The sequence below is a fragment of the Oncorhynchus tshawytscha genome, linkage group LG07 (genome assembly GCF_018296145.1).
Source record: "Oncorhynchus tshawytscha isolate Ot180627B linkage group LG07, Otsh_v2.0, whole genome shotgun sequence".
NCBI lineage: Eukaryota > Metazoa > Chordata > Actinopteri > Salmoniformes > Salmonidae > Oncorhynchus > Oncorhynchus tshawytscha.
In genome coordinates, this window is record NC_056435.1 from 24,618,854 (window position 1) to 24,646,031 (window position 27,178).

Consider the following 27,178-nt stretch of genomic DNA (forward strand, 5'->3'; position numbering starts at 1 on the left):
ATAAACTGGGTGCTTCGAGCTCTGAATTCTGATTGGCTGACAGCCATGGTATATCAGACCGCATACCGCGGGTTTGACAAAACATGTTTTACTACTATAATTATATCGGTAAATAGTTTATAATAGCAATAAGGCACCTTGGGGGTATACGGCCAATACACCACGACTAAGGGCTGTATCCAGGCACTTGGTGTTGCATCGTGCATAAGAACAGCCCTTAGCCATGGTATATTGGCCATATACCACACCCCTTCGGGCCTTATTGCTTAATTAGACAATACGTATACTGTTTACGCAAACAATACAGAAATCTATTATTACAGTATTAACATGTGCAATGTCTTCCCTCCATATTAGTACACTCTATAATCTCTAACTTTTAGGAAGCCATAGTATTCAGTCAGAACTGCACCTGAATTTCCAATTAAACAAAACCAGAAAAGCATTATTTTTCTTCCATATTATCTGACAGTATACTTCTATATAATTGCGAGTATAAAATACATGATCATTTACACAAGGTGGAGAATGACCCAGAAGGATTCTTTTGATTGTTCAGTCACACAGTTCTTTTTCTACTCTTCTTTTCTTAGCTTGTGGGGTCTTGTTTTTCTAGTTTTTATGTTATGAAGTATTTTATTTTGCCCTTTATTGATCAAGTTTATCTGCACTCTGAATCCTGTTCCTTCATTGACCAACAGTAGGAGCCAGAGGTGAAACCAGAGAGGCTGTATTTGTGCAGGCCCAAGGTTGAGGAGCCAAGGTGGGCGTCTGGAGAGGAACCAAGTCCACCTCTAACTGTCTGTTTTCATGGGATACTACTTTGTGGTAACACATAGTCAAGCCTGTCCCTTGTAGCCTGGGTGCGAGTCTGTTTCTGCTCTCTTGCCAACTCCTTCTGGAATTGTCATGCAATTGTTTGGTTCGACAATGACAATGGAGTAGGCAAAAGCACAAACAGATCTGGGACAAGGCTATGTCTCTCGTGGGTGTTTCCTCTAAACAGCACATTGGGGGGGGGGTCTATCCAGCAGAGGATCAAAGCCAGCAGTTGCATCGCTGATGATTTGCGTAAAAGTTGAACTTTGGCTCAACTTGGTGAAATTGTCCCCAATGGTTGCATCTCTCATGGTCTCCTCAAGTCACCTCTTCAAGTTGCCTCCCTCCATTGAAAATGACTGACTTCCAGTGGTTTGGTCATCCAAAGTAGTATTCAGTGAAAGCCAACAGTAACATCTCTCGGTTCCATTCTGTTAGGCCTCTGACTCACCCTTCTCCCGCCCCTCCACTCCTGCATCGCTGTCCTCTGATTGGCTGTTGCTCAGCACCAGGAACTGTCCGTCAGTGCCAGCGGCAAGGGGGGTGGGGCGACTGAAGGCGGCAATCAAACGGCTCTGTTCCTCTAGGTCCTGTGGGTTCATGAAAATTCATTGATTAATCAAATCAATTAATCAAATCATTCCGTTTACTGTAACATCATTGAACACAGAATGTAATACAGCTGTGATTACAGACAAGAAACCGGCCAAGATAGGCGTTGATTTATGAGTCAACGAGAATAGGATACTATATTGTGATTTTGATAATTGATTTTGAGAATTTCTGGGACACCTTTTCAATCTGTTTCTGTTTACTCAGCTCCTCCTGCTGTTTCTCCTTGGCCCTGTCCTGCTCCTTCTTCTTCTCCGTGGCTTTGCGATCCTGAGTCAGCAAAAAAAAAAAATGAAAACAGTGAGCATCGACGGTTCATCTTAACAAATGAATTCCACTAGAACAGAGAGCTCGACTTCTCACATTTCTTACCATCTCTGAGTGGAACGCTATCTGTTTGGCCAGCCCCACACTGTCACAGATCTGAAAGGAGGACAACACAACATACACTCGGAGATAACGAGAAATGACCATGGGTAACAGTAGACACACATGCAAATGTCTTCATTTTGCCACAACACGGAAACTATAAGCTGTTTTAACTGATAGTGCCATTACTACATAGACACAATATGCTTATTCCTAGCCAGGACTTGTTCCTGATCATAAAAAGACATTGGCATGTGTGGTTGAACAGGAAAATGTGGTGTAACTATGCCCTAGTTACAGCCCTAAACTACTGGCTCTACCTACATATCATGGAATAAGAAAGGCTACACAGCAGAGCAGAATCTACCTTTTCCCCATCATTGTTGGACTCAAAGATGTAGCAGACAATGATTGGTCGTCCGTCCACCCTGCCTTCTGCAGTCTGCAGAACAAATCCAAACAGACGCTTGTTCTCCTGGTGGGCAGCACACAACACCACGCTGGAGAGAGGGAACTGGGGTAGGGAGAGAGAGGGGGGGGAGGCAGCAGGGAGAGGGGCAGAGAGAGAAAGAAATCAAGAAGTCACGTGAAACATCAAGTCTCGACAACCTCATGTATCTTGACAGTGATATTACATACAGTTGAAGTTGGAAGTTTACATACACCTTAGCCAAATACATTTAAACTCAGTTTCACAATTCCTGACATTTAATCCTAGTAACAAATCCCTGTCTTAGGTCAGTTAAGATCACCACTTTATTTTAAAATGTGAAATGTCAGAATAATAGCGGAGATAATTATTTATTTCAGCTTTTATTTCCTTCATCACATTCCCAGTGGGTCAGAAGTTTACATACACTCAATTAGTATTTGGTAGCATTGCCTTTAAATTGTTTAACTTGGGTCAAACGTTTCGGGTAGCCTTCCACAAGCTTCCCACAATAAGTTGGGTGAATTTTGGCCCATTCCTCCTGACAGAGCTGGTGTAACTAAGTCAGGTTTGTAGGCCTCCTTGCTCACACACGCGTGTTCATTTCTGCCCACAAATTTTCTATAGGATTGAGGTCAGGGCTTTGTGATGGCCACTCCAATACCTTGACTTTGTTCGCCTTTGGAAGTATGCTTGGGGTCATTGTCCGTTTGGAAGACCCATTTGCGACCAAGCTTCGACTTCCTGACTGATGTCTTGAGATGTTGCTTCAATATATCCACATAATTTTCTTTCCTCATGATGCCATCTATTTTGTGAAGTGCACCAGTCCCTCCTGCAACAAAGCACCCCCACAATATGATGCTGCCACCCCCGTGCTTCACGGTTGGGATGGTGTTCTTCGGCTTGCAAGCCTCCCTCTTTTTCCTCCAAACATAACAATGGATATTATAGCCAAACTGTTTTATTTTTGTTTCATCAGACCAGAGGACATTTCCCCAAAAAGTATGATCTTTGACCCCGTGTGCAGTTGCAAACTGTAGCCTGGCGTCTTTATCGCGGTTTTAGAGCAGTGGCTTCTTCCTTTCTGAGCGGCCTTTCAGGTTATGTCGATATAGGACTCATTTTACTGTAGATATAGATACTTTTGTGCCTGTTTCCTCCAGCATCTTCACAAGGTCCTTTGCTGTTGTTCTGGGATTGATTTGCACTTTTCGTACCAAAGTATGTTCATCTCTAGGAGACAGAACGCGTCTCCTTCCTGAGTGGTATGACGGCTGTGTGGTCCCATGGTGTTTATACTTGCGTAATATTGTTTGTACAGATGAACGTGGTACCTTCAGGCGTTTGGAAATTGCTCCCAAGGATAAACCAGACTGGTGGAGGTCTTGGCTGATTTCTTTAGATTTCCCCATGGTGTCAAGCAAAGAGGCACTGAGTTTGAAGGTAGGCCTTGAAATACATCCACGGATACACCACCAATTGACTCAAATTATGTCAATTAGCCTATCAGAAGCTTCTAAAGCTATGACATAATTTCCTTGAATTTTCCAAGCTGTTTAAAGGCACAGTCAACTTAGTGTATGTAAACTTCTGACCCACTGGAATTGGGATACAGTGAATTATAAGTGAAATAATCGGTCTGTAAACAATTGTTGGAAATATTCCTAACCGACTTGCCAAAACTATAGTTTGTTAAGAAGAAATTTGTGGAGTGGTTGAAAAACGAGTTTTAATGACTCCAACCTAAGTGTTTGTAAACTTCAACTGTACAATCAATCAGTCACATGCCTACCCTCAGCCGTGTGACTTGTGTCTGAGGATCGATTAGCCTGAAAACAAAAACAACACACAGGATAAGTCTGTGAATTGAATGAATTTCCATGCCTGTATAATAAGGCCAAAGAGCTTGTGTCTCACTTGAGGCATTCGCAGGTGACCAGCAGGTGAGACTCTGTCATCCTGAAGATGTTGTGTATGGCTCTGGCTGCTAGGATCTGTCTCATGGTCTCATAGATGACGTCAGAGCTGTCCGCATTCTGCACCTCCATACAGCCCAGGAAACGCGCAAAGAACAGCTGGTGCAGGATAGAGCCTGGATGGACACATATTGTCAATTTTCTTTTCTTATTCACAGAAATTCATCTTTCACTTTTAACCTGAGAGAGAAACACACACACACACACACACACACACACACACACACACACACACACACACACACACACACACACACACACACACACACACACACCTACCTTCACTCTCCTCAGCTGGTGTGCCTCCGGATTCACCAAAAGGATTGGTCCTTCTTTCAAAAAAGGGGGAGCAAAGAAACACACCCACATCTTAAGAACGTGACTGGCACAGTGTAGTAGACTCAGAACTATTTTCCATTCAACACATACCATGGGCTAGTCCTGCCCCTATACACCGTTAAGGAAACCCTGGGTAGTACTGACCTTCCCAGTCCGGCAGCCTTCGCCTGTCCTGCGTCCTCCTCGCTGACTGGAGAGATGATGTCAAACTGGATGGGCGTGTTTGGAGCCACCAGTGCGTCCAAGGAGAGGACGGAGAGGGCCGGGGAGGCCGTCTCAGAGCCTGCCGAGCTCACACTGCTGGCCCGCGCTGCCAGTGGCCGCCCTTGTCTACATGGGACGGATAGATGTAGAGACGGATGGACGAGACCCAGGGAACAGAAAAGAGATGGAGGTTAGAGAGATGGAAACGAGGGATGCTAGCCTCATTGAACATTAGAAAAAAGGTGTACTCAAGAAACCTTTCACTACAGTAGGGTCAGGAGTTTTTCCAGACCATGTGACTAAACCAGGAAAAACACTTGTCTCTGAGTTACAGAGTGAGCTAGGCTAGGCTAGTTATAGGCTGTAATGTGTATAAACAAGCCTAGAGGTTTTCGTAGTCAGATCAAGGAAAAACTCCAGGCCCAAATAATGAAGTCTATGATTGTGTGAGGAGAGACGGTTTAGAAACCCACGTGCTCGGCCGCAAACTCTCATGCCTCTGCTGGAAGGAGGGAGATGGTGTCACAGCCTCAAGAGCTGATTGGTTCACTCTGGCTGCGATTTCCTGCCAATAGAAAGAGGGCATTTCAGCAAAGGGGAAATGCGCTTGGCAACAGAGAGAAAGAGGGCAGATGAGATTCACACTAACCACATCCCATCCCAGACATCCAGCACTGGCTAGGTGAATGTCACACCATGGACACACACAGGGGTGTTGGAGCATTGCTCTATCTATGATAATATCAACTAAATATAAAGATGATGCAAGCACATGCTTTTCCAGAGCATAGCAAGATACTCACCTCTGGGTTCTCACTGAGATATATCCTCTTTGAGATGTTGTTAATCGTTGCAATCCACTGAGGGAGGAAAGAGGAGCACAGGACAGTGTTATTAAGAGATACCACAGCTACATTATACATTTATACAATACATAAACACATCCACAATACATTTCATTAAAACTACTGTCGCACCTCTTCACAATCCTTCCTGCTCTCTGCCTGCAAGATGGCCACTCTGAAACAAAGACCGAGCGCATCAGTAACGTCTGTGGAAATTCACATTTTCTTTTGTGACTAAGTTAGAAATCTTCAGGTAACAACAACACTTTATAAAGCGGTTATCGCTAGTTTAAAAAAAAAAAAAAAAGCTTTAATATGCAGTCAATTACTTCTTGCCGTCGAAGGATGTGATCTGGAAGCAGAAGCGTCGGTCCTCACAGTCCACGGCCATGACGGAGCAGTTGTCTATATCCATGACAAGACCACCCGCCACGTCCCCCCGCGCCTGGCTCATCAGGTTCCCTCCCTGGGTGAAGAAGTACTGCCGCTCCCAGGATGAAGACACTAAGCCCGTTTTACTTAGGAAACACATTTAGGAGTAAAAACATGGTAGAAACATATTGTCGTTCCGATTAAGGCATTTTGGACTGTATTCACTTTCACTAGAAATGAATAAAAGCATCAGTTTAAAAACAAGCAGGAGCTGCCCTACTGTTGCTTCAAATAGAAACGAGCAGACTTTTTATTTGATTTACTAACCCAGGGGTTTATTTAAAATATATGTTGGTCTTGAACTACAGTGTTGCAGGACTGAGGAAGGTCAGTTTGTTTGGCTAGGCAGTCATTTCTTACTTGCGAGTGTTGAGGTAGCCGGCCTTGCGTGTGAGGTTGCGGTTGACAGGAACCAGGCTGGGGTCAGGGTCAGGCATGTAGAGGAGGTCATTGGCCTGCTCCATATCCTGGATGGTCTGTTGCATCACATCCACCTCCCCGGCCATCTCCCTGCGGACACTGGACACAACCAAACACATTACACGCCCGGCCTTACATTTTTTTTAAGCATTATGACAATTCCACTTGGCCTCATAGAGGGCAAGATGGAGCTACCACCATTGCTGAAGACTATCCAATCTTTTCAGATCTCTACAAATCTCAAGGGGTTGGGGGATAGGAGATGAAGCTTACTTCTGAACACTGGTTCCTATGTCGGTGAGGAAGTCTTCCCACTGCTGGGTCAGGTTCTCTGATCCCAGCTTGAAGAAGCTGATCTGGAATATACAGAGAGACAGACATGCTGGTCAGAATATATGCTCCAGCAGGGAGAGAGAGAAAGAAATACAGAGAGCGAGCGAGAGAGAGAAAGAAATACAGAGAGAAAGAAATGCGAGAACGAGCGAGAGAGAGAAAGAAATGCAGAGAGCGAGCGAGAGAGAGAAAGAAATGCAGAGAGCGAGCGAGAGAGAGAAAGAAATGCAGAGAGCGAGCGAGAGAGAGAAAGAAATACAGAGAGCGAGCGAGAGAGAGAAAGAAATACAGAGAGCGAGCGAGAGAGAGAAAGAAATACAGAGAGCAGAGAGCGAGCGAGAGAGAGAAAGAAATACAGAGAGCGAGCGAGAGAGAGAAAGAAATACAGAGAGCGAGAGAGAGAGAAAGAAATACAGAGAGAGAGAAAGAACGAGAGAGCGAGAGAGAGAAAAGAAATACAGAGAGAGCGAGAGAGAGAAAAAGAAATACAGAGAGCAGAGAGAGAGAAAGAAATACAGAGAGAGAGAAAGAAATACAGAGAGAAAGAAATAGCGAGAGAGAGAAAGAAATAGAGAGCAGAGAGAGAAAGAAATACAGAGAGCGAGCGAGAGAGAGAAAGAGAGAGAGAGAAGAGAGAAAGAAATACAGAGAGCGAGCGAGAGAGAGAAAGAAATACAGAGAGCGAGCGAGAGAGAGAAAGAAATAGAAGCGAGCGAGAGAGAGAAAGAAATAGAGAGCGAGAGAGAGAGAGAAATACAGAGAGCAGAGAGAGCGAGAGAGAGAAAGAAATAGAGCGAGCAGAGAGAAAATACAGAGAGCGAGAGAGAAAGAGAGAGCGAGAGAGAGAAAGAACGACAGAGAGCGAAAGAGCGAGAGAGAGAAAGAAATACAGAGAGCGAGCGAGAGAGAGAAAGAAATAGACAGAGAGCGAAATAGCGAGAGAGAGAAAAAGAAATACAGAGAGCGAGCGAGAGAGAGAAAGAAATACAGAGAGAGAAAGAAATACAGAGAGCGAGAGAGAAAGAAATACAGAAATGCAGAGAGAAAGAAATAGAGAGAGAGAGAGAAAAGAAATAGACAGAGAGCAGAGAGCGAGAGAGAGAAAGAAAGACAGAGAGCGAGCGAGAGAGAGAAAGAAATACAGAGAGCAGAGAGCGAGAGCGAGAGAGAGAAAGAAATACAGAGAGCGAGCGAGAGAGAGAAAGAAATACAGACAGCGAGAGCGAGAAAGAAATAGAGAGCGAGAGAAAGAAATACAGAGAGAGAGCGAGCGAGAGAGAGAAAAGAAATACAGAGAGCGAGCGAGAGAGAGAAAAGAAATGCAGAGAGAGAAAAGAAATACAGAGCGAGAGAGAGAAAGAAATACAGAGAGCGAGAGAGAGAAAGAAATACAGAGAGCGAGCAGAGAGAGAAAGAAATACAGAGAGCGAGAGAGAGAAAGAAATACAGAGAGCGAGAGAGAGAAAGAAATACAGAGAGCGAGAGAGAGAAAGAAATACAGAGAGCGAGAGAGAAAGAAATACAGAGAGCGAGCGAGAGAGAGAAAGAAATACAGAGAGCGAGCGAGAGAGAGAAAGAAATACAGAGAGCGAGCGAGAGAGAGAAAGAAATACAGAGAGCGAGCGAGAGAGAGAAAGAAAGACAGAGAGCGAGCGAGAGAGAGAAAGAAATACAGAGAGCGAGCGAGAGAGAGAAAGAAATACAGAGAGCGAGCGAGAGAGAGAAAGAAATACAGAGAGAGAAAGAAATACAGAGCGAGAGAGAAAAAGAAATAGAGAGCGAGCAGAGAGAGAAAGAAATACAGAGAGCGAGCAGAGAGAGAGAGAGAAAAGAAATACAGAGAGCGAGAGAGAAAGAAATACAGAGAGCGAGAGAGAGAAAGAAATACAGAGAGCAGAGAGAGAGAAAGAAATAGAGAGCGAGCGAGCGAGAGAGAAAGAAATAAGAGAGCAGAGAGAGAAAAGAAATACAGAGAGCGAGAGAGAGAAAGAAATAGAGAGAAAGAAATACAGAGAGAAAGAAAGAAATAGAATAGCAGAGAGAAAGAAATACAGAGAGCGAGAGAGAGAGAAAGAAATACAGAGAGCGAGAGAGAGAAAGAAATACAGAGAGCGAGAGAGAGAGAAAGAAATACAGAGAGCGAGCGAGAAATAGAGAGAGCGAGAGAGAGAAAGAAATACAGAGAGAGAGAAGAAGCGAGCAGAGAGAAATACGAGAGAGAGAGAGAAAGAAATACAGAGAGCGAGAGAGAGAAAAGAAATACAGAGAGCGAGCGAGAGAGAGAAAGAAAGAAATACAGAGAGCGAGAGAGAGAAAGAAATACAGAGAGAGAGAGAAGAAAGAAATACAGAGAGCGAGAGAGAAAAGAAATACAGAGAGCGAGAGAGAGAGAAAGAAATACAGAGAGAAAGAAAAAGAAATACAGAGAGAGCGAGAGAGAGAAAGAAATACAGAGAGAGAGAGAAAGAAATACAGAGAGCGAGCGAGAGAGAGAAAGAAATAGCAGAGAGAAAGAAATACAGAGAGAGAGAGAAAGAAATACAGAGAGCGAGAGAGAGAAAGAAATACAGAGAGCGAGAGAGAGAAAGAAATACAGAGAGCGAGAGAGAGAAAGAAATACAGAGAGCGAGAGAGAGAAAGAAATACAGAGCGAGCGAGAGAGAGAAAGAAATAGAGAGAGAGAGAGAGAAAGAAATACAGAGAGCGAGAGAGAGAAAGAAATACAGAGAGCGAGAGAGAGAAAGAAATACAGAGAGCGAGAGAGAGAAAGAAATACAGAGAGCGAGAGAGAGAAAGAAATACAGAGAGCGAGAGAGAGAAAGAAATACAGAGAGAGAAAGAAATAGAGAGAGCTAGAGAGAGAGAAAGAAATACAGAGCTAGCGAGAGAAAGAAAAGAAATACAGAGAGCGAGCGAGAGAGAGAAAGAAATACAGAGAGCGAGCGAGAGAGAGAAAGAAATACAGAGAGCGAGAGAGAAAGAAATAGAGAGAGCGAGAAAGAAATACAGAGCGAAGAGAAAAGAAATACAGAGAGCGAGCGAGAGAGAAAAGAAATACAGAGAGCGAGAGAGAGAAAGAAATAGAGAGAGCGAGAGAGAGAAAGAAATAGAGAGAGCGAGAGAGAGAAAGAAATAGAGAGAGCAGAGAGAGAAAGAAATAGAGAGAGAGAGAAGAAAGAAATACAGAGAGCGAGAGAGAGAAAGAAAGAAAGAGAGAGAAAGAAATAGAGAGAGCGAGAGAGAGAAAGAAATACAGAGCGAGCGAGAGAGAGAAAGAAATACAGAGAGCGAGAGAGAGAAGAAAGAAATACAGAGAGCGAGCGAGAGAGAGAAAGAAATACAGAGAGCGAGAAAGAGAGAGAGAAAGAAATAGAGAGAGCGAGAGAGAGAAAAGAAATAGAGAGAGCGAGAGAGAGAAAGAAATACAGAGCTAGCGAGAGAAAAAGAAATACAGAGCGAGCGAGAGAGAAAGAAATAGAGAGAGAAAGAGAAAGAAATACAGAGCGAGAGAGAGAAAGAAATAGAGAGAGAGAGAGAAAGAAATAGAGAGAGCGAGCGAGAGAGAAAGAAATAGAGAGAGCAGAGAGAGAAAGAAATAGAGAGAGCGAGAGAGAGAAAGAAATACAGAGAGCGAGAGAGAGAAAGAAATACAGAGAGAGAGAAAAGAAATAGAGAGAGCGAGAGAGAGAAAGAAATAGAGAGAGCGAGAGAGAGAAAGAAATACAGAGCTAGAGCGAGCGAGAGAGAGAAAGAAATACAGAGAGCGAGAGAGAGAAAGAAATACAGAGAGAGAAAGAAATAGAGAGAGCGAGAGAGAAAAGAAATACAGAGCTAGCGAGAGAGAGAAGAAATAGAGAGAGCGAGAGAGAGAAAGAAATAGAGAGAGAGAAAGAAATAGAGAAAGAAAGAGAAAGAAATACAGAGCTAGAGAGAGAGAGAAAAAGAAATACAGAGCTAGCGAGAGAGAAAGAAATACAGAGCAGAGAGCGAGAGAGAAAGAAATACAGAGCAGAGCGAGAGAAAAGAAATACAGAGCTAGAGCGAGAGAGAAATACAGAGAGCGAGAGAGAGAAAGAAATACAGAGCGAGAGAGAGAGAGAAATACAGAGAGCGAGAGAGAAAGAAATACAGCGAGCGAGAGAGAGAAAGAAATACAGAGCGAGAGAGAGAAAGAAATACAGCGAGCGAGAGAGAGAGAGAGGAGAGAGAGAAAGTAAGGCTGATGTACCTGTGCTTGCATGTATCCCAGCAGTGGCTCCAGGAGGGACATCTTCTTCTTGTACTGCAGCGTGTTGAGGGCTGTGAAGTAGTGCATCATGGTCTGGTGCTGCTTCTTCCTGGAGGTGTACACATCCTCCATCACCTCGCCCTTCACCTGGAGAGAAGACGCGCACACACACACACATACACAACAAACGCACGCAGACATACACACGGAAGCGCGCACACAAATGTCAGGTTTTATTTGGCGAGGAAGTTATTGATACAACAACGTCACGTTATATTAAGAAACCTTACCTTCTCATTGTCCCTCCTTTTAGAGAGACGGCTGTATCTGTTGATGGCCATGTCGTGATCTGTCGACAGAAAATGTGTTATTACATTTACAACATGGGCTTTGTAACAAGACATCATGCCAACATCACAACATTACATTTTCATGTTTTACTGAATAGTTCTCACTCACCATCGCTGGCAATCTGGAACACTTCCTTCAGGGTCAGGATCTCTGTAGGGGAGAGAGAGAGAGGTTAACGTCCATTTCAAACGGCTCACATTCTGCCACTACCAAGCACAGCCACCCTCGAACGACATGCCCTTGACCAGGCCTCCGATCCCCAGTCCCACCTCTTCACCAGTCATCCCTCTAATCTGTCTCCATCTCTCGTTAATGTACATGATCTCTGTATAAACAATACAACATGAGAATGGAACTCTTTTAGAGTCCTACCTTTTAAGTCCCTCTCCTTAAACTGAGTGATGGGAAACATCATGGCATCAGCCAGCTGAGTGGACAGCACTGCATGACAGGAACTCAGCTGTGGGAGAGAAGACAGGTTAGTTACGTTACTGAATCTCCTCAGGGAAATGTGTCTTGTGTTCCTCATCAGACAGGTGGAGAGGAGAGGTGGGGGAGGTTAGAGAGATGGAAGAGAGAGAAGGAAGGAAGAAAGATGGAAGGGATATGGAAAAAACAGAGTGAAGGAAGGGATGGCTTGAAGTGAAGAGTGAGGGAGTAGCCTGTGTGGAGTGAATGATTGGAGAGGTTACGACAGAGAGAAGGAAAGGAGAAAAAAAAAGAGAGAGGTTAAGACAGACAGGAGGAAAGGAGAACAGAAAGGGAGAGGTTAAGACAGACAGAAGGAAAGGAAAACAGAAAGGGAGAGGTTAAGACAGACAGAAGGAAAGGAGAACAGAAAGGGAGAGGTTAAGACAGACAGAAGGAAAGGAGAACAGAAAGGGAGAGGTTAAGACAGACAGAAGGAAAGGAGAACAGAAAGGGAGAGGTTAAGACAGACAGAAGGTAAGGAGAACAAAAAGGGAGAGGTTAAGACAGACAGAAGGAAGGAAAGGAAAACAGAAAGGGAGAGGTTAAGACAGACAGAAGGAAAGGAAAACAGAAAGGGAGAGGTTAAGACATACAGAAGGTAAGGAGAACAGAAAGGGAGAGGTTAAGACAGACAGAAGGAAAGGAAAACAGAAAGGGAGAGGTTAAGACAGACAGAAGGAAAGGAGAACAGAAAGGGAGAGGTTAAGACAGACAGAAGGAAAGGAAAACAGAAAGGGAGAGGTTAAGACAGACAGAAGGAAAGGAGAACAGAAAGGGAGAGGTTAAGACAGACAGAAGGAAAGGAGAACAGAAAGGGAGAGGTTAAGACAGACAGAAGGAAAGGAAAACAGAAAGGGAGAGGTTAAGACAGACAGAAGGAAAGGAGAACAGAAAGGGAGAGGTTAAGACAGACAGAAGGAAAGGAAAACAGAAAGGGAGAGGTTAAGACAGACAGAAGGAAAGGAGAACAGAAAGGGAGAGGTTAAGACAGACAGAAGGAAAGGAGAACAGAAAGGGAGAGGTTAAGACAGACAGAAGGAAAGGAAAACAGAAAGGGAGAGGTTAAGACAGACAGAAGGAAAGGAAAACAGAAAGGGAGAGGTTAAGACAGACAGAAGGAAAGGAGAACAGAAAGGGAGAGGTTAAGACAGACAGAAGGAAAGGAGAACAGAAAGGGAGAGGTTAAGATGGATGGAATGGAGGAAGCAATAGAAGAAAGAAAGAAAGAAAGAGAAAGGAAGGGAGCGGTTAAAGTGTGAGTGTTTACAGTGTGGTGTAACTAATGAAGGTTAAGACACAGAGAGAAAGAAAGAAGAAAGAAAGAAGGAAGAAAAGGAAAGGAGAGAAGAAAAAGGTTAAGATGAAGAGAACAGAGAAAAGAAGAGTAGAGGAGAGGTGAATGTGCAAAGTGGGAGAGTGTGTATAGTGTGGTGTAATTAAGGAAATGTAGAGATGAAAAAGGTTAAGACGGTGTAATCCTATTTGAGCAGCAGCGTGCCACAGTGAGGAGGATGAGTTAATGAGGGCAGAGCAGTGGACCCGCTGCGTGTGTTCTCACCTCGTCTATGACTTTGGCAAACTGCTGCAGAGTGGAGCTCATGACCTCGTCATCGCAGCAAAGAGGGAAACGCTGCAAAGACAGCCCAGTCAGCCCTAAACCATTTTACATTCGCGGATTCAGCCATTTATCAGACGCTCTCATCTGGAGGGACATAGTCAGCGCATTCAACTAATGTTCAAACCGTAAGGGTTTCTTGGAAGATGCATGAAAAAGAAATACATACATACTGTACATCATTCCAGCATGTTGACACTGAGAACATAGGCCTACCTGTTTCTCATACCCCTTCAGAAGTTTGGAGGTGAGATGGGTGGCAGCACTCAACTCATTCTGAAAAAAAAAGAGTCATGTCCATTTCATCTAACTAGCTGTAGGAATAATATAAAGAAAAGGTGTGTGTGTGTGTGTGTGTGTGTGTGTGTGTGAGTGAGAGTATTGAGTGTGTGCATGCTTGCATTTTTGCTTGTTTTTAAAAGCCCGGACACTAACTGGCATGAGTATATCCCAGAGGTCATTGCTCACCTGTGCATCGTAGATTCTGTGCATGGCCTGGAAGAGCTGCTGGGAGTATTTCGATATGGCAGCTGCATCCTCCTCAAACACGCCGAGCAGGGAGCGCGTCTGGCAACAGAGAAACACACTGGATGAAGGAAGCACTCAACTCAGGAAACATTCAGGTTAGGTTTACCTGAAGTAGGTAGCTTAGATGGCACACTTATGTCACCCTTGTGCAAGGCTAATCTGGTCCCAGATCTGTAGCTTTAGCCAACCCCTCTGACTATAGCCACCGATGGAGGCTCCTCAGTGGAATGGAAGGTCCATCCGACTCATAAAAATTGAAATAATGACCATAAAATGTTGAATCCTTTTTAAATTCAATTATACTAAATACTACATAACTGATTAAAGACACTGTTTCGCAATGAAGTTCTACAGTAGCCTCAACAGCACCCTCCTCTGGGTACATTGACTTCAATACAAAACCTAGGAGGCTCATGGTTCACACCTTCTTCCACGGACTTAGAGTAAATATGACGACGTGTTCCAACCTATCAGATCTCTTGCAGTATGAACTAACATCTCGCCCATCCAAACAAAGGATCAGAGAATGAACGTAGTACCGAAAGCATAAGCTACAGCTAGCTAGCACTGCAGTGCATAAAATGTGGTGAGTAGTTGACTCAAAGAGAGGAAGGCAATAGTTGAACAGTTTTGAACAAATTATTTTCTTAAAAAATTGAGAAGCAGCAGAGAAGAGAGATATTTAATTGTATTTTTTCTTCTTCTTAGTTTACCTTTCACTTACTTCGCTAAAGCAGCTAATTTAGCATACTCAACCTGGCTCAAACAGAGAGGAATGCTATTTATGTTAGCTAGCTGGCTAAGGCTATCCAACAACGCAACTCTTCCAAGTCAAGGTAAGCTTTTGGTTTTATTAATTTATTGACACCGGGGACCACCAGTGTAATGTAACTGTTAAACTGCTTGCTGTACACTGTACTGCGTGATTGTACACATGGATTAGATTGTGGGTTTACTACTGCGTTAGTTCTAGTTTGTTGACTACAAAGTCAATATGGTAACAACGATGTAGGCTGATTAGCGGTTATGGTATGAAGGTTTGGCTTGGAGAGGTTTGTGCGCCTGGTCACAGACAGCTGTTGTGTTATGTTGTGAAGTCCACAAGTGAAGGGAAAAGAAGAGAGGAGAGTGTGTAGATGCACGAAGGAATTATATAACGAGAAAAGTTATGCTTTATGTGACTGCTATGAAAGTGAACTGTGTGCGTGTGTGATCAGGGGGATGTATTCATTCTGCCGATTCTGTTGCAAAACGTTTCTTAAAAAGATGCAAACGGAATGAAACAAGTACAAAAATTCCCAAACAGGTCCATAATAGATGAAGACTAAATATGTTACAACTTCCCCCGGTCTCCCCTAATAATAGTAAATGCGCAACTTTCAAATAATTTCCCCCATTCTTCCCTACCAGCGAATGAAGGAAAGTTTGAGAATATGTTTCAATGAAAGTAAAAGGACAGTAATGTCACAAGTAAAGTAGGATGCCCAGGTTTCAATAGATAAACTGAAATGTCTTTTCTCAATCGTGTACAAGCATTTTTCAGAACAATGTTGTAGATTTTCAAAACAGAGTCCACAAGACACAGAAGTCTGTGGCCTTTTGTAAAACAGTAAATGCGTTTTTAAAATGTAGTTGTCTTCTCAAAACACAAATTTCGCAAAATACATACAGTACCAGTCAAAAGTTTGGACACACCTACTCAAACAAATGATAGTCCCACTAAGCGCAAACCAGATGGGATGGTTTAATTGCTGAGGAATGCTGTGGTAGCCATGCTGGTTTACGCTTATAGGGACTATCATTTGTTTTTCAACAGGACAATGACCCAACACACCTCCAGGCTGTGTAAGGCCTATTTGACCAAGAAGGAGAGTGATGAAGAGCGCACGATAAAACCTATTCCCCCTCAGGAGACTGAAAAGATTTGGCATGGGTCCTCAGATCCTCAAAAGGTTCTACAGCTGCACCATCGAGAGCATCCTGACTTTTTGCATCACTGTCTGGTATGGCAACCACTTGGCCTCCAACCGCAAGGCACTACAGGGGGTAGTGCGTATGGCCCAGTACAACACTGGCGCAAAGCTTCCTGCCATCCAGGACCTCTATACCAGGCGGTGTCAGAGGAAGGCCCTAAGAATTGTCAGACTCCAGCCACCCTAGTCATAGACTGTTCTCTCTGCTACCGCATGGCAAGGGGTACCGGAGCGCCAAGTCTAGGTCCAAGAGGCTTCTAAACAGTTTTTTTACTTCCAAGCCATAAGACTAATGAAAATCTAATGAAATGGCTACGCAGACTGTTTGCATTGCTCCCTCTTCCCCTTTTACACCGCTTCTACTCTGTTGTTATCATATATGCATAGTCACTTTAATAACTCTACCTACATGTATATACAGTTGAAGTCGGAAGTTTACATACACGTTAGAAGAAATACATTTCAACTCAGTTTCACAATTCCTGACATTTAATCCTAGTAAAAATGCCCTGTTTTAAGGCAGTTAGGATCACCACTTAATCACCACATACACTCAATTGGTATTTGGTATCATTGCCTTTAAATTGTTGAACTTGAGTCAAACGTTTCAGGTAGCCTTCCACAAGCTTCCCACAATTGTTGGGTGAATTTTGGCCCATTCCTCCTGCCAGCTCGTGTAACGGAGTCAGAATTGTAGGCCTCCTGCTCACACACGCTTTTTCAGTTCTGCCCACACATTTTCTATAGGATTGAGGTCAGGGCTTTGTGATGGCTACTCCAATACCTTGACTTTGTTATCCTTAAGCCATTTTGCCACTACTTTGGAAGTATGTTTGGGGTCATTGTCCATTTGGAAGACCCATTTGCGACCAAGCTTTAACTTCCTGACTGATGTCTTGAGATGTTGCTTCAATATATCCACATAATTTCCCTCCCTCATGATGCCATCTATTTTGTGAAGTGCACCAGTCCTTCGTGCAGCAAAGCACCCCCACAACATGATGCTGCCACCACCTGTGGGTCACGGTTGTGATGGTCTTTGTCCTCATGTGCAGATGCAAACCGTAGTCTGGCTTTTTTTTATGGCGGTTTTGGAGCAGTGGCTTCTTTCTTGCTGAGCGGCCTTTCAGGTTATGTCGATATAGGACTCGTTTTACTGTGGATATAGATACTTTCGTACCTGTTTCCTCCAGCATCTTCACAAGGTCCTTTGCTGTTGTTCTGGGATTGATTTCCACTTTTTGCACCAAAATACATAAATCTCTAGGAGACAGAACGTGTTTCCTTCCTGAGTGGTATGACGGCTGTGTGGTCAAAGTAGATGTCCTAACCGAATTGCCAAAACTATAGTTTGTTAAGAAGAAATTTGTGGAGTGGTTGAAAAACTAGTTTTAAAGACTACAGCCTAAGTGTATGTAAACTTCCAACTTCAACTGTATTACCTCAACTAACCGGTGCCCCCACACATTGACTCTGTACCGGTACCCCCCTGTATATGGTCTCACTATTGTTATTTTACTGCTGCTCTTTAATTACTTGTTGCTTTCATTTTTTATTCTGATTGTTTTTTAACTGCACTGTTGGTTAGGGGCTCGTAAGTAAGCATTTCACTCTAAGGTCTACATTGGTTGTATTCGGCGCATGTGACTAATAAAAATTGATTTGATGAAGTACAACATCAGATGACCTAGCCTCCACAATCCCCCGACCTCAACCCAATTAAGATGGTTTGGGATGAGTTGAACTGCAGAGTGAAGGAAAACAGCCAACAAGTCCTCAGCATATGTGGGAACTTTCCAGGTGAAGCTAGTTGAGAGAATGCCAAGCGTGTGCAAAGCTGTCATCAAGGCAAAGGGTGGCTACTTTGAAGAAAGTCAAATCTAAAATATATGTTGATTTGTTTAACACTTTTTTGGGTTACTACATGACTCATATGTGTTATTTCATAGTTTTGACATCTTCACTATTATTCTACAATGTAGAAAAACCCTTGAATGGGTAGGTTTGTCCAAACTTTTGACTGGCACTGTACAATCATTAAAAATGACAGTGACTTCAGAAAGTATTCACAGCCCTTGACTTTTGTTGTGTTACAACCTGAATTTAAAATGTATTAATTTGCAAATACCCCCTAATGTCAAATTGGAAAGAAGTACTCAACCCCTTTGTTATGGCAAGCCTAAATAAGTTCAGGAGTAAAAATGTGCTTAACAAGTCACATAATAAGTTGCATGGACTCTCTCTGTGTGCAATAATAGTGTTTAACATTATTTTTTAATAACTACCTCATCGCTGTATCCCACATATATGGTGCATTTCGGGAAGTATTCAGACTCTTGGACTTTTTCCACATTTCAAATCAAATCAAATGTATTTGTCACATACACATGGTTAGCAGATGTTAATGCGAGTGTAGCGAAATGCTTGTGCTTCTAGTTCCAACAATGCAGTAATAACCAACGAGTAATCTAACCTAACAATTCCAAAACTACTACCTTATACACACAAGTGTAAAGGGATAAAGAATATGTACATAAAGATATGAATGAGTGATGGTACAGAACGTCATATGTAAGATGCAGTAGATGGTATTGAGTACAGTATATACACTCACGTTACAGGGGCGGCAGGTACAGTGCCTTGCGAAAGTATTCGGCCCCCTTGAACTTTGCGACCTTTTGCCACATTTCAGGCTTCAAACATAAAGATATAAAACTGTATTTTTTTGTGAAGAATCAACAACAAGTGGGACACAATCATGAAGTGGAACGACATTTATTGGATATTTCAAAGTTTTTTAACAAATCAAAAACTGAAAAATTGGGCGTGCAAAATTATTCAGCCCCTTTACTTTCAGTGCAGCAACGTCTCTCCAGAAGTTCAGTGAGGATCTCTGAATGATCCAATGTTGACCTAAATGACTAATGATGATAAATACAATCCACCTGTGTGTAATCAAGTCTCCGTATAAATGCACCTGCACTGTGATAGTCTCAGAGGTCCGTTAAAAGCGCAGAGAGCATCATGAAGAACAAGGAACACACCAGGCAGGTCCGAGATACTGTTGTGAAGAAGTTTAAAGCCAGATTTGGATACAAAAAGATTTCCCAAGCTTTAAACATCCCAAGGAGCACTGTGCAAGCGATAATATTGAAATGGAAGGAGTATCAGACCACTGCAAATCTTCCAAGACCTGGCCGTCCCTCTAAACCTTCAGCTCATACAAGGAGAAGACTGATCAGAGATGCAGCCAAGAGGCCCATGATCACTCTGGATGAACTGCAGGATGAACTGAACTTTTTGGCAACAATGCAAAACGGTATGTTTGGCGTAAAAGCAACACAGCTCATCACCCTGAACACACCATTCCCACTGTCAAACATGGTGGTGGCAGCATCATGGTTTGGGCCTGCTTTTCTTCAGCAGGGACAGGGAAGATGGTTAAAATTGATGGGAAGATGGATGGAGCCAAATACAGGACCATTCTGGAAGAAAACCTGATGGAGTCTGCAAAAGACCTGAGACTGGGACGGAGATTTGTCTTCCAACAAGACAATGATCCAAAACATAAAGCAAAATCTACAATGGAATGGTTCAAAAATAAACATATCCAGGTGTTAGAATGGCCAAGTCAAAGTCCAGACCTGAATCCAATCGAGAATCTGTGGAAAAAACTGAAAACTGCTGTTCACAAATGCTCTCCATCCAACCTCACTGAGCTCAAGCTGTTTTGCAAGGAGGGATGGGAAAAAATTTCAGTCTCTCGATGTGCAAAACTGATAGAGACATACCCCAAGCGACTTACAGCTGTAATCGCAGCAAAAGGTGGCGCTACAAAGTATTAACTTAAGGGGGCTGAATAATTTTGCACGCCCAATTTTTCAGTTTTTGATTTGTTAAAAAAGTTTGAAATATCCAATAAATGTCGTTCCACTTCATGATTGTGTCCCACTTGTTGTTGATTCTTCACAAAAAAATACAGTTTTATATCTTTATGTTTGAAGCCTGAAATGTGGCAAAAGGTCGCAAAGTTCAAGGGGGCCGAATACTTTCGCAAGGCACTGTAGCCTAGTGATTAGAGCGTTGGACCAGTGGCCAAAAGACTGCTAGATCGAATCCTCAAGCCGACAAGGTAAAACATCTGTCGTTCTGCCCCTGAACAAGGCAGTTAACCCACTGTTCCTAAGCCGCCGTTGTAAATAAGAATTTGTTCTTAACTGATAATCCGCTTGGAGTTTGCCAAAAGGCACCTAAAGGACTCACACCATGAGAAACAAGACTCTCTGGTCTGATAAAACCAAGATTGAACTCTTTGGCTTAAATGCCAAGCGACACGTCTGGAGGAAACCTGGCACCATCCCTACGGTGAAGCATTGTGGTGGCAGCATCATGCTGTGGGGATATTTTTCAGCGGCAGGGACTGGGAGACTAGTCCGGATCGAGGGAAAGATAAACAGAGCAAAGTACAGAGAGATACTTGTTGAAAACCTGCTCCGAAGCACTAAGGATCTCAGGCTGGGGCAAAGGTTCACCTTCCAACAGGACAACGACCCTAAGCAGACAGCCAAAAACACAGGAGTGTCTTCGGCACAAGTCTCTGAATGTCCTTGAGTGGCCCAGCCAGAGCCTAGACTTGAACCCAATCGAACATCTGTGCAGCAACGCTCCCCATCCATCCTGACAGATAGAAAAATGGGAGAAACTCCCCAAATAAATGTGTGCCAAGCTTGTAGCGTCATACCCAAGAAGACTTGAGGCTGTAATCACTGCCAAAGGTTCTTCAACAAAGTACTGAGTGAAGGGTCTGAATATATTTCCAAACCTGTTTTTGCTTTGTCATTATGGGGTACTGTGTGTATATTGATGAGAGAAAAAAACGATTTAATCAATTTTAGAGTAAGGCTGTAACGTAACAAAATGTGGAAAAAGTCAAGAGGTCTGAATACTTTCCAAATTCACTGTACAGGCCTCAATCCACACCAAAGCAATATTATAATTGGAAAGTCACAATGTTGGTTAAGACGATTTAGGACTAACCCAAAGTCACTTAGAAGTAACCCAACTTCATTCTCTGCAATATAAAATTAAACAATCACCATTGCCTAGCTCGTTGCCTATATTGTACATGGTGGGACACTGATGGGGAGGGGGGGGGGTTTAGACTTTTGTGCACTAGTATTTACTGATTGCTGGAAACAGTGAAGACAATTGCACACATTTCTCTTCTGATCAAAACAATGTCTTAAGATTCTGTGAACAAAACAGTTACCAGTGAATTTTGTATTCATGGATGATATTGGTTTTTAAAGGTTGGCAAAAGGGGATCTAAGATATTCAACAGGCACAAAGGCTAAAAAAATATCATAAGTTATATAAATGTATTTGAGCACTTGCTCATTGCTGTTTCAACAGATCAGAAAATGCTTGTACGTGATTGCGAAAAATGTATGTGTCATGAAAGGAGTGTGGATGTTTGACCCGACCAAGGAGTTTCATATACTGACTGAACGGGAGCTGGTAATTATATACACTGCTCAAAAAAAATAAAGGGAACACTTAAACAACACAATGTAACTCCAAGTCAATCACACTTCTGTGAAATCAAACTGTCCACTTAGGAAGCAACACTGATTGACAATAAATTGCACATGCTGTTGTGCAAGTGGAATAGACAACAGGTGGAAATTATAGGCAATTAGCAAGACACCCCCAATAAAGGAGTGGTTCTGCAGGTGCTGACCACAGACCACTTCTCAGTTCCTATGCTTCCTGGCTGATGTTTTGGTCACTTTTGAATGCTGGCGGTGCTTTCACTCTAGTGGTAGCATGAGACGGAGTCTACAACCCACACAAGTGGCTCAGGTAGTGCAGCTCATCCAGGATGGCACATCAATGCGAGCTGTGGCAAGAAGGTTTGCTGTGTCTGTCAGCGTAGTGTCCAGAGCATGGAGGCGCTACCAGGAGACAGGCCAGTACATCAGGAGACGTGGAGGAGGCCGTAGGAGGGCAACAACCAGGCAGCAGGACCGCTACCTCCGCCTGTGCGGAGGAGGAGCAGGAGGAGAACTGCCAGAGCCCAGCAAAATGACCTCCAGCAGGCCACAAATGTGCATGTGTCTGCTCAAACGGTCAGAAACAGACTCCATGAGGGTGGTATGAGGGCCCGGCGTCCACAGGTGGGGGTTGTGCTTACAGCCCAACACCGTGCAGGACGTTTGGCATTTGCCAGAGAACACCAAGATTGGCAAATTCACCACTGGCCCCCTGTGCTCTTCACAGATGAAAGCAGGTTCACACTGAGCACATGTGACAGACGTGACAGAGTCTGGAGACGCTGTGGAGAACGTTCTGCTACCTGCAACATCCTCCAGCATGACCGGTTTGGCGGTGGGTCAGTCATGGTGTGGGGTGGCATTTCTTTCTTCCATGTGCTCGCCAGAGGTAGCCTGACTGCCATTAGGTACCGAGATGAGATCCTCAGACCCCTTGTGAGACCATATGCTGATGCGGTTGGCCCTGGGTTCCTCCTAATGCAAGACAATGCTAGACCTCATGTGGCTGGAGTGTGTCAGCAGTTCCTGCAAGAGGAAGGCATTGATGCTATGGACTGGCCCGCCCGTTCCCCAGACCTGAATCCAATTGAGCACATCTGGGACATCATGTCTCGCTCCATCCACCAATGCCACGTTGCACCACAGACTGTCCAGGAGTTGGCGGATGCTTTAGTCCAGGTCTGGGAGGATATCCCTCAGGAGACCATCCGTCACCTCATCAGGAGCATGCCCAGGCATTGTAGGGAGGTCATACAGGCACGTGGAGGCCACACACACTACTGATCCTCATTTTGACTTGTTTTAAGGACATTACATCAAAGTTGGATCAGCCTGTAGTGTGGTTTTCCACTTTAATTTTGAGTGTGACTACAAATCCAGACCTCCATGGGTTGATAAATTTGATTTCCATTGATAATTTTTGTGTGATTTTGTTGTCAGCACATTCAACTATGTAAAGAAAAAAGTATTTAATAAGAATATTTCATTCATTCAGATCTAGGATGTGTTATTTTAGTGTTCCCTTTATTTTTTTGAGCAGTGTATTTTTTACTCCTCTGGTCTTGCCTGAGTCCTCTGAGACAAGACCGAGACACTCAATATGTGGTCTTGAGTCCAGACTTGAGAACGGTCTCGAGCACGACAACACTGAGTAGTAGTTTAAAGGATAATAAATATTTATAATTGTGGTGCACTTTATTGTTATCGCATTAATTCAGGCAATTTATCGCAATATGGACCAACTCTAGTATAGTATAGCGCCTCAACCATAGAAATAGAATGACTAGAATGGAATGTATTCTATTTCTATGGCCTATTTCCATTGACACTGCTGTTCAGAGCCAGACTGTTCTGCAACAGACAGGAAAGACTGACGAATATCCTACAACTGTATTGTACATGTTTTGTTGGATCCTCTAGGTAGCTAGCTACATACAGTACAGTAGCTGATAGGGATTGGATGACATATCAAATGCTTAGAAAATTAAAATGCATAATCAATTCATAATTCTTAAACAAAATTGACATCAGTAAAATCACTATAGGTCTACCATTGGTAAGTCTACCACTACTTGTTACTTCTGTAAGGGAGAGACATTAGAAAATATATTAAAGATGTGGGTTTTTGGTAACAGAATTACAAGGCAACATATCTTACAGAAGGTAAACAATTTCTTCTACACTATAGATAAGTGTTGATATTAGTTGGTAGGGGTCTTTACGTCAACATGATTGTGTTTCGATTCATTTGATTCCCTTTAAAACTTGTTCTGGTAGATGTTGTCTAAGAACCCCTTTCCATCTGTTCATCGAGAAAATGAAACCATGAACTTATGCCATATTTTTAAGATGGAAAATTGTCCAAAAATATATCATTGACTTCATTTACCAAAAACATAGTCTTCGCTTTCATTTAACCCCCAATTTGATATGCTCCTAAGAACTTTACATGTTGGTGCTCACGCGTCCTTTTCGATGGAAATGCCCTTAGGCTAAAACATTTTGTTTCATGTAATAAAGTTTATTTTAAAATGGAGTACACTGTTAATAACATGTATTAAATCATGGTAAACAATGTCGTTAAAATAAATTGACTCACCCACACAATTATACCTGGATGCACGTGTCAGCTTTGAAACATGGTTTTCTTTGTTTGGACTAGGCTCATGTGGCTTCTACCTGAGTACATGGCACCTGGTAATATACTGCAATTCACACCTATGTAGATGTTGATCATTAGCTCAAATCTCAGTGGTCGGACCCTCTTTTTGGCCCAAACATTCCTTTGTTCTTAGAGCTGCGTGAGCTAGGCGGTGGAGACCAAATACAGCGCTGCACATTAGTTCCTCACGGAGTGAACTTTTGCTGCGCTCACATGGATCATACTGGGGTTACAGATGAGGAAAAAAAGACCTAAATCTGCCGTTGGCACCCAGTCAAATTAGGCCGAAGGTTGCCTTGATAAATCTGGTTCATTCTCTTAAATGAAATACAATGACTGTTATTGCATTAGCTGGGGGTGTTGTTTGAAATGTCCGATACAACATACGTTGGTGACGTAGCTTTCAACCCACTGCATACCCCTTACAAAATAACATTTTCATGTGCAGGGTGTGCTATTAGCATGCTAACACCCACTAAGGCAGACTGGTAGAATAACTAGCATAGCTAGCCATCGCTAGAATTCACTGGTTGAAGTTAAAGTAACTTGAGTGTAATGGAGTTGACTGGTGACATGAATATACAGTACAAGTCAAAAGTTTGGACACACCTACTCATTTAAGGGTATTTCTTTATTTGTACTATTTTCTACATTGAAGAATCATTTGTGATGACATCAAAACTATGAAATAACAATATGAAATCATGTAGTAACCAAAAAAGTGTAAAACAAATCTAAATATATTTTAGATTCTCATCTCAAACCATCTCAATTGGGTTGAGGTTGGGTGAGTGTGGAGGCCAGGTCATCTGATGCAGCACTCCATCACCCTGCTTTTTGGTCAAATAGCCCTTACACAGCATGGAGGTGTGTTGGGTCATTGTCCTGTTGAAAAACAAATTATAGTCCCACTAAGCGCAAACCAGAAGGGATGGCGTATTCTTGCAGAATGCTGTGGTAGCCATGCTGGTTAATCACAATCAGTGTCACCGGCAAAGCATCCCCACACCATCACACCTCCTCCATGCTTCACGTTGGGAACCACACATGCAGAGATCATCCGTTCACCTAATCTGCGTCTCACAAAAACAGGGAGGTTGGAACCAAAAAATCTCAAATTTGGACTCATCAGACCAAAGGACAGATTTCCACCAGTCTAAGTCTCTTGTTATTATTGGTGTCCTTTGGTAGTGGTTTCTTTGAAAAACTTTGACCATGAAGGCCTGATTCACAGTCTCCTCTGAAAAGTTGATGTTGGGATGTGTCTGTTACTTGAACTCTGTGAAGAATTTATTTGGGCTGCAATTTCTGAGGCTGGTAACTCTAATGAACTTATCCTCTGCAGCAGAGGTAACTCTGGGTCTTCCTTTCCTGTGGCAGTCCTCATGAGAGACAGTTTCATCATAGCGCTTGATGGTTTTTGGGACTGCACTAGAAGAAACTTTCAAAGTTCTTGAAATTTTCCAGATTGACTGACCTTCATGTCTTAAAGTAATGATGGAATGTAATTTCTCTTTGCTTTTTTTGAGCTGTTCTTGCCATAATATGAACTTGTTTTTTTTTACCAAATAGGGCTATCTTCTGTATACCACCCCTACCTTGTCACAACACAACTGATTGTCTCAAATGCATTAAGAAGGAAAGAAATTCCACAAATGAACAAGGCACACCTGTTAATTTAAATGCATTCCAGGTGACTACCTTATGAAGCTGGTTGAGAGAATGCCAAGAGTTTGCAAAGTTGTCATAGAGGCAAAGGGTGGCTACTTTGAAGGATCTCAAATATATTTTTTATTTGTTTAACACGTTTTTGGTTAATACATGATTCCATATGTGTTATTTCATAGTTTTGTCTTCACTATTATTTTACAATGTAGAAAATAGAAAAATAAAGAAAAACCCTTGAATAGGTAGGTATGTCCAAACGTTTGACTGGTACTGTATATCAATGGAACGAAGGTATACCCAAACTCGCTTCAGCCCATCTTAAATGAAAAAGGGGAAATAAGGTACTAGACTGAGGGACTTGAAAATCCCCAAAACATTCCTTACCCCAGGATACTTCAACTGGTGTCTTTCCAGGTTAATAAAAAAGGAGCGCTCTGTTGCAGCATAAATCTGATCGTTTACTTGTCCCGTCAATAAATCTACCAGATTTACGCAGCAACAGAGTGTGCTCCTTTTCTTTATTCTCCCGGGTTATCACCAGTTGAAGTATCCTGGGGTAAGGAATGTTTGCGCATGTGCCAGGTGAAATGTCAACCTCAGTACATGCGCTCCAAAAAGTCGGGTAAATAATAGTGTCTTGTGGATATTTAAAAAAACATGTCGACCAGCTGAAGGACCAACCACACAGACAACAACATGCGGTAGAGTATGTTCAAACGTAATTTCATTAAACATTCTGTGCTTTGTTATTTGGCAACCTCGTCCCTAGGCAGGAGAAAGTGGTGCACCCTGCCAGAGACTAACAGTAGCCAGCCAGATAGAGTAAGGATGGTCACGTAACCTGGCAGTAGTTCATTTATGTGTTCATCAACACAAGGGTGTGATGTGTTTCACTAGAAAACCATTAGCGTGCATACTTTTAGCAGGTGGTGCAAAGGCCGATATTAATAATGTTGCATAAATAGATAATACCATTGACAGCTGGCAAATATGACGAGGCCAGTTATCACTTTTTGAGCCATTTGACAACTCTTGATGCTTGCTCGAGCGAGTTAGCAGGGCTAGCTTTTGCTGCGCTTTTGCACGGCACAAAGACGAGAGATATAAAGCTAGCAGGCTACAGAGCATAGCGTGAAATATATTACCTGCGGACTGTCCTCGAATGTCTCCTCTATCGGTAATTTATCTATTCCAGGCATGGCTATAGCTAGCTATTTCAATTCGTATCAATATGAACTGTAATATGTCAATAAGAAACAAAAGAGCTGACAATCACTCCCACTGAATTTTTTTCCCTTTACAGATAGATCCACAACACCCCAAACAGCTCCTCCCACATGCGGATATG

General features: G+C 42.9%; 1 protein-coding gene across 3 annotated transcripts; it reads right to left on the bottom strand.

The window, feature by feature from the left end:
* Positions 1 to 172: 172 nt before the first annotated feature.
* On the bottom strand, positions 173 to 27,178 carry LOC112254175 (DCC-interacting protein 13-alpha). Of its 3 annotated transcripts, none has more exons than XM_024426471.2 (22): positions 26,976 to 27,178; positions 13,916 to 14,014; positions 13,664 to 13,723; positions 13,391 to 13,462; positions 11,734 to 11,821; positions 11,470 to 11,511; positions 11,301 to 11,359; positions 11,011 to 11,157; positions 6,723 to 6,805; positions 6,390 to 6,548; positions 5,927 to 6,115; positions 5,730 to 5,772; positions 5,556 to 5,612; positions 5,226 to 5,317; positions 4,693 to 4,878; positions 4,489 to 4,538; positions 4,151 to 4,325; positions 4,026 to 4,062; positions 2,168 to 2,314; positions 1,804 to 1,854; positions 1,612 to 1,701; positions 173 to 1,409 (listed from the first exon to the last, which is right to left on the bottom strand). In XM_024426471.2, the coding sequence occupies exons 1-22, from the start codon at positions 27,027 to 27,029 to the stop codon at positions 1,254 to 1,256; spliced, it is 2,136 nt and encodes a 711-aa protein (XP_024282239.1). In that variant the 5' UTR covers positions 27,030 to 27,178; the 3' UTR covers positions 173 to 1,253. The 3 variants fall into 3 exon arrangements, with proteins under 3 accessions (XP_024282239.1, XP_024282238.1, XP_042180139.1); XM_024426470.2 differs by having other exon boundaries at positions 4,489 to 4,541; XM_042324205.1 differs by lacking the exon at positions 26,976 to 27,178 and adding an exon at positions 24,100 to 24,432 and having other exon boundaries at positions 4,489 to 4,541.